The sequence below is a fragment of the Poecile atricapillus genome, chromosome 3 (genome assembly GCF_030490865.1).
Source record: "Poecile atricapillus isolate bPoeAtr1 chromosome 3, bPoeAtr1.hap1, whole genome shotgun sequence".
Lineage (NCBI taxonomy): Eukaryota > Metazoa > Chordata > Aves > Passeriformes > Paridae > Poecile > Poecile atricapillus.
Window position 1 is genome coordinate 99,493,137 of NC_081251.1, and position 14,950 is coordinate 99,508,086.

At 40.1% G+C, this 14,950-nt stretch overlaps 1 protein-coding gene across 7 annotated transcripts in view; it reads right to left on the reverse strand.

Moving 5' to 3' along the window:
* The window catches only part of ENAH (ENAH actin regulator), a 90,456-nt gene that overhangs the window by 14,761 nt on the left and 60,745 nt on the right, over nucleotides 1-14,950 (reverse strand). For 3 of the 7 annotated variants that reach the window (XM_058835228.1, XM_058835226.1, XM_058835229.1), the window contains 3 exons: nucleotides 4,309-4,628; nucleotides 2,300-3,100; nucleotides 206-513 (listed from right to left, as the gene is read on the reverse strand). In XM_058835228.1, the coding sequence (XP_058691211.1) occupies nucleotides 206-513; nucleotides 2,300-3,100; nucleotides 4,309-4,628 (1,429 nt within the window). The remainder of the gene's footprint in view (nucleotides 1-205; nucleotides 514-2,299; nucleotides 3,101-4,308; nucleotides 4,629-14,950) is intronic. The other 4 variants (XM_058835231.1, XM_058835230.1, XM_058835233.1 and 1 more) reach the window with 2 other exon arrangements.

Sequence of the window (14,950 nt, forward strand, 5' to 3'; positions counted from 1 at the left end):
GATCTGACTTCATGAAACCAGAGAAGTCCACGAGCAAGAATGACACAACTGCATAAAGAATGGGATGGGCTGGCAGCACATCCTGTAATGCTTTTTTTTTTTAATGAATTAAGCCTACCCCAAACATCTTGATACTGCTGTTAACCTTGAACAAAGGTTAGAACCAGGGACAGGAATTGGAAAAAGAAACCAGAGTTATATTTACCCGTGAAACTTTCCTAAGTTTGGCTCCAGCAAGCGCAGCTGCTAGTCCAGTTAAAGGGCGATTATCCTCGGACACGAATCCTGCTGAGAATCCAGAGGCTGGGAGGGGGGGAGCAGGAGGTGGCAGGGGAACGGGAGGAACTTGGCTGGGCAGTGGAGGAGGCGGCGGTGGCGGCGGCGGCGGCCCAGAAGGTGGGAGTGGAGGAGGTGGTGGAGGGCCAGGAGGAGGTGGGGCTGCTACTGAAGACTGAGCTGGGCCAGGGGGCAGGGGAGGTGGAGGAGGAGGTGCAGGTGGTCCTTGGACAACACCTAGTGTCAGAGAGAAAACAAACAGAAGACGTTAAGGATTTAGAAAACAAAGGTCTTACTTCCATTGAAATGGTGGTTCTTTTGCTCAATGTATGAGACATTAAAACTGGTAAGATATTGGGCAAGAAAACACTGAATTTCAGCAGGAGAGAAGCATTCTTATTCAATCTACTAAAAATATTACACAATATGCTGTGAGAGATCAGACAGTTCCAGAGACATTTACATGAAACCCCTCCAGTCAGGTTCTGTGCTGCAACCAAGAACAACTTTACACCAGGAAACAGGCAGAGAGTCAAGTCAGGCATGAGCATTGTAGCAGGAGGAACAATAGAGTGTGCTCACATGGTGCTGAACAGTATCTCATTGTATTAACAAGCACTAACACATCACCCAAACATCTGAACCCTTGAACTGTTTGAGTGCCAATGCTAATTTCTAAGCTATATGCAAATCTTTCCTTTAAAATAATTCCAGCAATCAACTTTTATAATTTAATACAAACACTAATTAGTGAGTTAGAAGACTGACATATTTCAAGCTGATGGGAAGAAGCTCTTCTATTTTTATCTATCATTCTTTTACTTCTTTAAATTCACATTGTTATCCAAAGTGTGCTTTGAAAAAAAGAATATTCTGATGATCATTGTATTATTATTATTATTAAAAGAGTTGAAAAAATTTTGACTTAGACAACAGCTCCACACGTCCACAGATTCTACCTCTGTCTCACCCGAGCTGCCATAAGGCAGGAAAAATGCTGCATAACTACCTTAAACTCTGAAGGCAGGAATTTCACACACGAGCCCTCCTGATTTCCTAATCTGCTAACCACTGCAGAAATTTAAAAGCCTGTTAAACCCTCTTGGCATCACTCACTGTCTGAGTGCACACTTTTATTCCATACTAAAGTGAGGCCACTCACTCTATTTCCACTCCATCCCAATGCAGCTCAGACCTTCATTTCAGACAGGAGGATATAAACAGGGTCCATTCTGCATGGCTTGCACCAGGCTGCTTACCCCCTAGGAGCCCCTCTGCCCACACCTTCAGAGCTCCTGCAGAGTTCTGTACAAAGACCTACGTCTATTAAATCAACCTAAATCTGTTAAATCAATATAAAAGCAGGATTCAGGTCAACAAAGACATGTATTGCCATGTAAAACTCATTTCTATCATACTGGTGGAGTGCTCATTGAGGCTGTCACCTGCTTAATCAAATTTTTTGTCTGAAGTCATCTTAGCTATGCTGGTAAAATACTGCAGAAAGACCTGTCTCTCTATATCTAAATACACACATATATATGTATGTGCACACAGCCATGTATCAAAATACAATCACTGTCCAGAAAGAAATGCTGTAGGTGTCACACACTACTTTCTAAATTTGAATTATTCCTCACTGAAGGTCATTTACATGTCCAAAGCCACACATATGCCCTCCTATGCTGGCTGCCATTAGGAAACTAATGATCCTGCCTGGTAACACCACTTTCCAAATAAACAGTGCAGGGTTTACCAAGCAAGAATTTGACAAACTCCACTCTCAACAGGTGAATTCTTAAGAAATCAGAATTTTACTCATGACAGGCCACAGAACATCAGCTCCTAGGCACAGAGCTCTTCCATTTCCCTTACCCCGGTTTTCCAAAGGGTGTTTGGCTGTGGCATTAGGATCGCTGCAGCTTTGGAAGCACTGTGTTAATTCCTGGGGGCAGTTAGGGGCTCTGACACCCACGGGCTCCGCCCTGCTTAGCGCATTAGTAGCAATAACAGAAAGCCTTACCCTGCTGGCTCGGAGGTTCAACCGGCTGAGAGGCTGCCTGCAAGACTGGCTCAGAAGCAGAGGAGTCTCCCAGCACAGAGTTTAGAGAGTTCTCAACAGAGGCAGGGGTAGCTGCAGAGGGAGAAGGGAGAACACTAGGCTTGGATGAGGGAGTCGAGGCATTCGGGGAGTTGGGAGAAGGAGAAGCTTGAGGTCCAGAGAGTGACAGAGGCGGAAAGGAAGGCAGTGGGGGGGGAGGAGGTGGCGGAGGCGGCGTTGGACCTGAGGTAGAAGGTGAAGGAACCGGATAAGCCAGGTTTTCAGGAAGCCCGTTAGGAGCCGTGGGAGACGTGGACATTTGGGTCACCGGATTGGAAGCCGACACTGGGAGGACAGGTCTCGGGCCAGTAGCTTTGCCTGGTGGGCTGCTTATCATTACTGGAGGAGACGGGGGCAGAGGGGCGAAACTGGGCGCGGACCAGGCAGCGGGCTTTGTGCTGGGAGGCAAAGTCGCTGCGGCACTGACGGGAGAAGGGGGCCGAGAACTTTTGTTCAGCGGACGAGGAACCGTAGCGTAATGGGGGAGAACGGGGTGGAAAGCTGAGCCTAAGGATGTAGCAAAACGTGATGCAGAGTGCCTTAGAGGCGGTGTAGGGGGAGTGGAAGTCGGTGGTGCAGAAGTCACTACAGCGTACTCCGGTGTGGCCTCTGCCATTGGTGCTGAGACTGCTTTTGCATATGATGGAGGAGGTGCTGAAGGAGGCTGGCAACTGGAGTATTCAGGAAGTGGAGTGCTATACGGGGAGTTGTCGAAAGATGGAGCTGGACAGAAGATGGAAAGCAGCAGCAAAGGCAGGATAAAAAAAGGAGAAAGAGAAAAAGGGAGCTAATGAAGCAACAAAACCAGCATTCAAACAAAATGTAAAAATGTAGACTACAGTTAGTACCAGAGGATTAGGCACAAGTGAAAACACTGTTAGGAAAGTTTTACATATTATCAACAGCTGCTCTTAAATTTTACCAACTCTTTTTGTGCCAACATTTGAATTTATAAGTACGTTTTAGAGAAAGTTTTCTCAAATCCCATCTGTGAGATGGATTAGATATAGGGTTGAGCAATTGGTCTTTTACCAGCTTTTATCTCCTTGTTTGGTTGCAAACTGCAAGCAAATGTAGTGATCTTAACATTTGTTTCAACTCCACTAATAAAACTCTTACCACAGGCAGCAAGTGTCATCTCTCTATTCCCCAGAAAAAGCTCCATAGCAAATATTGAAAGTACTGGGAATAAAACGACCAATAAAATCCTCTGCTCTAAAATGACTTACACAGCATTCCTTGACTTTCACCATGAGCTGACTTATGTAAATTGAGTTTGAGACCGAAGAACAACCAAGCACTTGACTAATGTTCCATTATATTACCAAAATGAGAAAGCTTTCAGTTATCACTGGATACATTTCCGCAGGCAGTGCATTATCTTATCTACAAATACACACAACACGTTTCACTGAAATGTTACTACAATGATACATTAAGCAAGACCTCAGACTGAAAAGCATTTCTCACACTACTACTTTGCCTCATATAGGAACATACCTTCTATGTTAACACTCATCCTGATACCTTTTAGGGGTCTTTTTCCAACTTATGTAATGACAATACATTTGTTGAATAGAGCAAACAATGATAAGGTATTTAAAAAGTTTAACTCATCATACTTTAACCAATGCTGGAGGTGCCCAGAATGACTCAAGTTCTTCCACATAATCAGAGAGTGTGGCAACAGAGCGAGCAAATAGCGCAAAAAAATTTATTTCAGAATTAATGGAAAATTATGGCAGGAAAGTCAAAGCTCTTGGACTTCTTGCCATAAAAAAAGGAAAGGAATTCCAGCAAAATGAAGCCTGAAATAGTGACTTGCTACACAGCTACACTCACTGCCAGTTGTTTGTTCTCTCACACTCCATCACCCAAACACATAAAGAGCAGTCTGGTGGTAGAACACGCTCGGGTTTTGAAATTCTTACCAGCATTTGAAATTCTTCTCTCTCTTTCCCATTCCAACTGTTCCCTTTCCAACTGTTCTTGCCGTTCTCTTTCTTGCCTCTCCCGTTCGAGTCGTTCGAGTCTCTCCCGGTCCTGCCTCTCCTTCTCTTGTCTCTCCCTTTCTAGGCGCTCTTGCCGTTCCCTTTCTTGCCGTTCTCTCTCCAGTTGCTCCTGCTCTAGGCGCTCTCTTTCCAGTCTTTCCCTTTCTAGCCTCTCTCTCTCCAGCCTCTCCCGTTCCATTCGTTCACGATCCAGCCTCTCCCGTTCCAGCTCCTTCTGCCTCTGTTGCTCTTGCAACTGTCTACAATCGTGAAAAAAGGAAAGAGACTAAGCTGCAAAGCGAAAACCAAAAATATCAAGCAACTGTTTAAAGGACAAGGAGATAAACTAATCAACAATCTTGGCAACAGCGAGAACAAAAGCACAGCATTTGTACCTACGTGGAAGTCTTAATTCTAACATGCCGTTTTTCTGAGCTGGATAATAGTTTTATTATGTTTACAGCAAAAAGAATCACATATCCGATTTCCTCTTAACTAATTGAACATTCTGAGAGACAGCCTTCAAGAGGTAAGAATAGAAAGCTGACGCAGCTAATTTACTAACTGATACAATCTTCCCAGTTTGGGATATGGAGTTACATTTGTTCTTTGCATGGTATTTTATACTCGAAGCAGTGAATAGAAGTACAGTGAAATAGTAGTAACACAAATAGTCATTTAAAAAAAACACCCCCAAATAAATTCTGGTTTTTGGACTAACTAGTGAGGTAGAATTTACCCAAATTTTACAGAAGCATCAAAATGCACACATGTCCATCCCCACTTGCATAGTAACACACACAGCTGAACTGGCAACAACACGAGAACACCCTGAAGGCACAGAAAAACTGGACATGGTCAAAAAAATCCAGGGTGCAGCAGCCAAGGAAACACTGCAGGGAGCTGGCAGGGTTTCCAGCTCATGGGAGTCTTTGCACAGCAAAGCAGAGAGGGGGAAGACATGAAGAGGAGGAAAACAAGTATAAGCCAGGCTGTGGAAATATCCTAAGGGTAAGAAAAAACCTTCCAAAATTCTCTGCCAAAGCCACTGGCTTGGCTGAAAGGACTTTCCTGAAAAAAAAAAAATACAGTGGGAAAAGCTATATACCACCTTTTTGATCCTCTCTTCTCACCTTGTTTTACACCTTTTCTTTAGGGTTGTTTAGGGCTTTTAAAAAGCTATACCTTTCTAGTTGGTTAAAATATAGTTTTTTGATTTTCAAAGCTTTTTCATCTCTTTGGGATACCTTGCTGCTGAAACAAAAATTAGGCAGATCTTCCTCCCAGCTGTGGCCAGTATGTTCCTGTCAGTACATAATACTGAAAATGTTGGTAGTTGTTGTTCTCTATTTGAATTCTTGTTTCAAAAAAAAAAAAAAAAATCATAACAGTTAGAAAGAAAATCTTGTCTATAAAGCACAGAGCCATTTCTTCTGCCATGTTTCAGATGCAAACTGATGACAGCTTCTCAACAAACACAAAGCACAGCCAGCTTTTAACTATAAAGTAGAAAGGAGACCTGAATTTTGAAACCTCAAGCTACCAGATGTGTGATTTCTATACTATGCCACTGGGCAATTTTAATTTGGACAGTCATTGGCAATACTCTGCTGTATAAGCAGAGTTGTAAGGACTGAATTCTGAAAAGGAACTTCAGCTGTTTCACTCCTTTTCATGCCCTGAAAATATGAGCGTAACTGCAAACCCCAGCCCACGAACTATTGTTATTGAATTCCAGCTGATGTTTTTCCTTTACAAACAGACAAAAAATTGAAATTTCATAATTTCTTTAACGAAATAAGTTCCAGTTATGTACAACAAAAGGACTTTTTTCACTACTTAGCTCATTACCCATCAAAAGCACAAAACCAGTTCTGCTCTTTATTGTTTCTTCCCTCAGCCATATAACAAAGCTGTAAGAGCAGTCACTATGAAATCAGAGCTGCACCTCAGCATGAGTTAGTGACTGATTTTTAGCCTCTGAAGCCCACTAAAAAGTCTGGTGATTGACCCATACACATTTGGAAGCAGTGGAAGATTTCTATAAATGTTAAGAGAATATAATATAAACCACATAAATTTAAGCTCCAAGAGGTATTAAAAATATTTTTGACATTATATTTTTTTGCTTGTTCTGTACAAAACTGATTTGACTATATGCTCTTTTTTGCCCTCATATAAAACCTATTATTAGGGGGAAACAGGGTTTTCATCAAGGCTAACTTCAGCTTGGCCATGTTAATTTTTTTTTTTTTTTTTTTTTTTTGTAAAGGAGAGGTGGATGCACATGCTTGTATCTAAAAGCCTATTCAGAGCAGAAGACAACACTGACAGACTCCAAAGCAGCTTTGTTTATTTTCGTCATTCTTTTGCATTCATTTGCCAGAAATGAGCATATTTTACCTAGAAATGTACACTGTTCATCCTAAACCTAAAATGTAGATATGGCATTTGGGATCATAAACATTTCATGTTATATTTAGTTTATAATACTGGAAGGTATCAATTCCCTGGGTTTAACAGCACATCGAGCAATTGCCAGAAAATTTATTCTGCTTAAGTTCTTCATTTCTTCACAGAAATAGAAGCTCAATATAGGTCACTCCTCACACAAGGGCAGCACTGCCAAGGCTGTTTTGCAATAAACCAAACCAAGAGCTCTCCCATTTCATATTTCCATAAGCAAACTGGAAAAGAAACAGCGAGGTGTTATCATAAAGCTCCTCAATAATATTTAGTTATTTAGGGTAGCAAGGATGATGGCTGATTACAAAGAATTACTGATGGATCTTCTAATTCCAACTAAGCTGCGAATAAAAATGGCAAGTAAAACTCAACTGAAGTGAAGCAGGGCAGAGAGAGGGAAATATCTGCTCAATTAGTTTCCAAAGGGCTGGACTTGGAATTGCCTATGGACTCAGGAGTAAGATATTAGGGTTACAACAGGCTACAACAACATCCGTTCATTGATGTGTCCTGTTCAAAAACCTCAACCAGATGCTATACATCAAGAAAGGATTACAGAGCAGTACAGAAATGGCACCGTCTTGCCTCACAATCCCTGCATCCCTGCTCCCAGGTCAAAACAGAGAGAACAGCAGAACTGAAAAGATTCAAAGAGCAGCAACCCTTCAAAGGTAGTTCAAATGTACCAAACACCTTCCATTTAAAAACAATTCAGAAAGCTGTAATTCTGCATTCTGGGAAAGACAACTGGAGCTGTATGAAATCCTGAGTGATGAGGACACTCCTTCACAACAACTGGGAGGAAAGATTCGATGCAAATAATGAGAGCAAAGCTCAAAGGAGAAGAGCACCTCTGCACATCAGGCAGATGAGCCATGGAACTCCTTGCCAGAGTGATTCAAAGAAAGAGGAGAAAAAAGCCCACAGGAAAAAAAACAAAACAATCCAACAAACATGGGAAATCATTTAGAAGACAGAAATTGCATCATGCAGAAGCTGTTGAACCAAGGGATGCCCAGAGGATGGGAGAGCAGCAGAGGGAAGTATTCCAGGTGTTCAGCCTGGCCCAGAAGGATTTGTGTCATAACAAAATGCATCTAAGTGTTTAAACTGAAGCAAAAACTATTTCAACTGGCAATGAACACTATCAAATTATATTGGCTAAGTAAGATCTAGATGAAAAACAGCTGAGATACCCATTTTTATCCACACAGGACTTGAATAACAAAGTACTCATTATTTAGTAAATATTGAGTGACACAGTACTTAATTTTTTTTTTATTTATTTTTTTTTTTGTAAAAGAATCCCCATTTCCCATTTCTTCAGGAAATAAAAGGAATAAACCCAGAATGTTTTGCTAGAACAAAGTAAAGCACTTTACTTACAATACAAATGCTCTACCAAGAGAGGGCAGCAAAATACCTTGCACGCATATCTCATACATATGAGATTAAATACTCCATTGTTGAGAATAATTTCTCATTATATGTCACTGAAGCATCCCTTTGTCAACAAAGAAAAAAAAAGGAAGCCAAAACAGCAAGCAAACAAAAAAAAACCCAGCCAAAAAACCCACAAAAAACCCCCTCACAACTCACTACATTTCTACTGTCATTTTAATAATTTTAATAAACCTTTTGAATAGCAAACCAAAAGGTGCATAGGTCAGAAGATCAGAAAGCCAGTAATGCAATTAAGTTGCTTTAAGACAACTTAATAAGCAAGGAGGAATTCTATAAACTGCACACTAGATCTTAGCAAGTGTTACAGTTGTAGCTAAAAAAGATTAAAACCACATTTGATTATTAAAAAAAAAATTGCATCAAATCCCTCTGGTTTTGTTTAGCTGGAATTAGATAGCACAATTTTATTTTAAAATTTTGTCAGAAATCAGAATTATATTAGACAAAAGCATTAGTAGATTAAGGAGAGTCATCACACATCAATTAAAGTACATCTGAATGTCAAGACCGGTAGTTCAAGAACCCTGTGAAAGCAATACCTGAAAATCCTTCAGTCTTAAAAAGCACATCTGGCCACCAGGACAACTTCTGAAAAAGCTAAAGAGGTACTCAAAATGCCCCAGAAAGCTGTCTTGTAGTGAAATACTCATTATATTAGCCAATGTGATTATTTTATTTTAGAAGTGTGACTTATTAAATTGAAGAGCTAATTACATGAAATAGCTGAGCCTGCAGTAAAACCGTACATGTCAGTCACACACCAGGTACTGTTACTCATGTTTAGTTTCAGAGTCAACTCCAGAAGCTCAGAATAGCTGCCAGCTTTATCACAGAGACTACTCATGACACTTTCTTTGTGGATTTCAATTAGCTTCATGTCAAAAGCATTTTGGGAAACTTCACTTTGGGGTGTTTTGGGGGAGGCTCTTGGTTTTGTTATTTTTTTGTGGTGCTGTTTTTAAATTAGCTTACTTTAATACTGCATCAGCTTTTAAAATTATTTCCCCTCTTGCCCTTATACTTCTGTCCAGTTAAGGAGGTACTGGGAGATGCTGTCTGAGGATAAAGAAAGAATCATATTTACAATACTAACTTGTGACTTAATATGAGCATTAATCCTGCAGTTCTTTGGGCAGCCAAGCAGCAGGAGCATGACTACATTCTTGAAATAACACATGGAGAAAAAAAAAAATGCAATGAGCGGAATTAAGCACACACTGCTGCATCCCTGCTGAAAAAAATCCCCCCACATTCTGTGATGGTGAAAGTGTTTAGAATATCTCCTACACGACAACTGCAAAACAAAATTGCAGTTAATTTACTTACTCAGGTACACACAAAGCCTTCCTGGCTTGCTCTTGATCATAAAAGGAATAACAATTAAGAAGTCCTGCTGTCTCAGCTCCTGTTATTATATGAAATGAGCCAACACCACATGCACATGGAGATCACTTTCCATTTAGCAAGTAACACTACTTCACTCAAAACCCAGTGTGTATGATGGGTAACTATCTCAAATTAATACTATCCATTATTTTTTGATCTGTATTGGGGAGGGGAAAGGAACAGGTGGGGTTTTAACTTCTGCTCCTGAAGGTGAATGACTGTGAGATCCTGTGATCCTTTTGCTGAAGACCTCAACAATTAAAAGAATTGAGTCCTCAGTCAAATATCTTAAAATATTGCCATTACCATACAGGTTAAAGAGAAGACAAAGACCACAACTAGATAAGAAACTTCAGTGTTTACTGGTAAAACAATACTCTGTTTCAGAGCAGACTTAATAGCCAGAGGAAAGCAGTCCTTTTCTGGGACACTTTTCACATTCAAGCCTCCGTATCCTTGTCACCTGCAGCAGAGTCACTGTATTTGTGGAAAGACTCCTTTCACCAGAGCAAGGATGCCTTGAAACATGAAGAAACTCCCATTGTGTCAAAACTCAGAGCTTCTGTCACGAGGCTACCAAGAGAAAAAAAACTGGGAGTAACAAATCCAGAGTTGAAACAGTCTGCAAAAGCAAAGAGCTGCCTGCTCTGGCAGGTCACCTTGCATCCTCAAGTGGAAGTTGTGCTGTACATTCACATAAATCTTCAGGATTCTAACACTAGCTTGCTTTGCTCTTGGCTGTGAGATCAAGCCATTACATTTTTTCCTAAAAGGATGATAGGGAACTGCAGTAGGAAGCCCATATATCAACCTGAATAAGAGTTCAGCCACGAACCTGGAAGGCTTCTTGTCACAAAGCCAGATACATTAAAAACAGAGGTATTTCCATGAACAGTACAAAGGCATCTTTGTATCACATCCAAATTCGGCAGGCACTGAGCTGACAGACATTCCAAGATGAACAGAAACTTGTTTGAAGTATTTAGTTTTAAAACTCACTGTAGAAAACAAAGATCCAAGACAAAGCCTGCAGAAAACAAAATATCTTGAGGAACAGACCTGACTGAAGTAATTGCTGCATTGAATGAAGAGGTCAGCTGCAGCAGATAATATATAATATTTGACAGCTGTTAGTTGTCATTTATGAACACACCAATTTCATATTTCATTCTTTGCTGGCAGAAAAACTGTGCGTCAAAGCAGGGCATCAAATCATTCAGAAAGGTCAATATGAATAATATCCCTGTTTTGTCTGCTTAAAGATACCAAAAAAAAGGCAAATGGGGGAGGAAAAAAAAATACCAGTAACGTGTACTGAAAGAAGACCGCAAAAACCACCACTTGAGTCATTAAAATACAACATGGTCTTAAAAAACACACAAATGAGGGGAGATTTTCTGTGTCCCACATGATGTTTTTTCGCTTTTTTTGAAAAACAATTACTTGCTTGTGCTTTACTTTTCTGAAACAAGGTGTGGCAGAAGAGAGACACAAGGATGACACCCAGAAGGCAGCATGAAGCTTGCCAGACTATTTCTGGCTTCAAATATTGCAGTAATATTCTGCACTTATTGTTCTGAAAGTTACTATTAAGGTATTCAGTGTAAGAAGCCAAATGTGGTTCTAAGAAAGTACTCAACAGAGTATGCATCTTTATTTCTATGCTTCACTAGGGTTTTCTTTACGTTTTAAAGAGAAGAAAACTAGGAATAACCACTGTGCTGAAGTTCTAAAAGCAAATGTATCACATCAGCTAGGATTAAAGCTGGGCTCATCAATCCAAACCAGCTGACTTGTTCAAGCTGGAGTGTGTCAGCATACCCAAGCTTTCGGGGCTGCCCCGAGCTCCTCTAACCCTGCCTCAACTGCAGAGCAACAAACAAGACAGCAATGTTTTGAGTTTTATTCTCAAATGCTGTTAGCCCCAGCATGTGGGCACAGATAGCATTATCTAATCCAACAGTCACTACTTACTAGAATACATCTCACATGATGCTTCTCCTCCTCCCACCACTGAGTCACTGCAACAAACAGAGCAGCTGGCTGCAGACAGGCTACACAATGTCTGGCTGAGCCACAGGCACCAGCACCAGATGCAGGCTGACCTCAGCTCCATCTGAAGCACGCTGTCCTCTACACAGAAGCAGCTACCTTCTGATCACCAGGAACTCTGGACATCAACAGAAGTAGATACAGACACAGCCAACCTACTTTATTCCTGTTGAAACTTAACAGGGAGAAAAAGGGCTTTGACACATTATTTTGAACTTAGCTCCTAGCTTGATTTTTAATAGTTTAATCCTCTGATCATCTTCTGCACAAGTTCAGGGAAGTGTGTCTGTTATGGCCCTTCAAATTTGCAGGAACTTATCTGAGTAATCAAAATGGAGTACCAGCATTAAACTTGCTCTTCCATCTTTAACATTAAATATTTATTCACCACTCCAAAATTCAGCATTAACCACAGAGCTTGCTCTCCTGTATGGTCACGCAAACCTACTGAATACATATCCAGTGCCTACACATTATGTACCATGGAATGAACACACACCACCCCCTAAATTTCATAATTCATGTACAATTCTCATCTTAGAAATTTGCAATCTGTATTGACATCAAACAGGCAGCCTCCACAGAGGCTGAGAATCTTCATAAATAAAAAGTACACGTACGCACCAATAACATAAGCTCAGCAGAAGTGATCAATATTTAACCTCTCTGCATATTCCTAAGCAATCTCAGCTGCATAAACTTCACTTTGCGTTATCTAAACTAAACTCCTGCTCTAAAACTCTTACCAAGTCAGCTTTATTTTCTGTCAAGTGCTTGACAGTCAGGATAGCGTCTGAGCATAATGCACATGGTGTCAGAGAAACTCAGACAAGACTTAGCTTGGTACAATGACCAAGAAACAGGGACTCAGAAGATCTGCCAAGTCTGATTGTTAAAGGCCAGAGGTTTGTAAAGTGAGTTTATGTATATGCTCTGGAACTGACAATTACTGCCACTCTGAACAGTGCTGTGGACCTTTGCTTCTCTAAGCAGCAGTAAGAGGTGAGACTGCTTCAAATGATGTGTTTTTGTTTTTTTTTTTTAATTTGTATCACACACTTTACACAATGTGAAATGATAAAGGCATGTAATTGACTATATGTTTCATGATTTCAAAATACTGCAAAAATCTAGGTCCTTACAGCTATATTTTCCAATGTTCAGGCAGCTTTCTCTTGATCAGTCACCATTACATGTAACACTTCCAATGTCTCTTTGATTTCCCCTGTACACTAATGTGGTCTGCAGGTTGGTGGTTTTCCCCTCTGAAAACAGGACGCCTACTGTGAACTCTCATTCTATTCTGATCATCAAAATCTGCAATATCATTCAACTCCTCCTGTTCTCCTTCATTCTCACATGTCTCATCAGCAACAAGGACTCGATTAGTTCAGCAAAACACCAAAACAAATTTGATTGTTACAGATCCCACTGGTGCACTGATGCCTGTTTTTGTGCTCCTCACACTTCCACAGAAATCCTCCTCTCTTCCACATTAACTAGGAAATTCCCTCTTGGTATCTGTAAAATGCTTTACCAAAACCCAGGAACAGCCTTTCTGCTTTTGCAAATACTGTCTGGGTCCAGTTTACTGTCCTATGCTTTATCTGTTACCAAAGTCAAATTAACAGGCTTTCATTTCCTTGATCAAAAGGGATTTAAGGTTTAAGAAGCAGCTTTTATGTTATAAGCTAAAAGTGCATTAGCTGGAAATAAAAAGAGCTAGGTTTTATCAGTCAGGCAAAAATTAGTAGCCAGCCACCATGATAAAGACATGAAGAGACGACTAGAAACCTGAAATGTATTAGATAGAGGAATTCTAATAGACTAAGGGACCTATTAATGTTCTTGGATCAAACCCCATTAAGCCTAACTTTCCTAATCTCCATCTTTTCAATATATTATCTCAAACTAACAGAACATGAACTTTCCTGGCAGAAGCTAGATCACAGAAAGACATCTGTACTAATGGAATTTTAGAAAAAAGAAGGACCTCAGCAGTAGGAAAACCTACTTTAATTGGTGACTTCCTCTCAGTAGTGTATTCCACGGAGTACAACTGGAACACAATTTCGTAAAAGGGAACCACAATACCCAAAAATCTGGGAAAACACAGAGCAGCTTCTAACTCCAATTTCATGTTCTACATTAAGCAGAAAAAAAGCCACACAGAACTGAAAGATTTCAAAGACATTCTATCGATGTCACCAGAGTACTGCCTGATGGAAGAGTGCTCTTCTCAGTTTTCTGAACAGATCAATGTTACCAGCATCTACAGTTATGCTTTAACCATACAGCATCTATTATACCTATCCATAAAGCCAGGTAAGTCTCTGAAAACTTTACTACAAGTTGAAAGAAAATGAAACAGGCAAAAAAACCAAACCAAACAACCACACCCAATAAAGAAATGAACTAAAACAAAAAGCCAAACCAAACAAAAAAAAAGCCCCTTTTGATTCCATCTAAACCATGTCTATGCAGTTACAAACAATACAATCATATGAGTGGGACCTCTCAAACCCTAAACCAAAAAGCCAACAACACCATCACAGTCACGTGTATCTTTAGAGCTGTGTGCTCAGTTATAATCTAATCAATCCATATGCCTTTTAAAGAAATCCTACTTCCTTGAAAGAAGCTGTTGGATAAACAGCACAATTTCAGAAGCGAAGGAAAACTGGAAGCTGTACATCTGGCCACTAACTAGGCAAAAGTTACAGGCTGTAGGAAATCAGTAGAAACAAGGCTACCAGGGACACACAGCCACGGGCAAACTTTCATTCCTTTAAACTGCAATAGCTACATTGATACTGAATTGCAGGATGCAAATTTTTTTCTCTTAGCATTTCTATACATGTTTTCAAAACAGCTCAGGAGTATGTAATAATTACTAGTATGCAGGGGGGGAAAATATTATAAAATATTTTTGAAAATATAAAAACATTATTTTTACTGTAGTTAAAAATTAAGATTAGCAAAATTCAGAAAAAAATTGTTTTAATCTGTAAAATAAGAATTTTGCCTTTGAGCCTCTTAGTAAATAAGAAACTGCTATATTTGACAGTCTCTGAACTTGCACTAAAACTAAGAATCCTTCCACAGGATGTTATGAAAACCACACCATATCAATACTAAATTCTAGCACAGGCACACCCTGCGTTCTCTTTAACAGTACCATCATAAACCAAACTAATCTTATAAGCAAATGAAG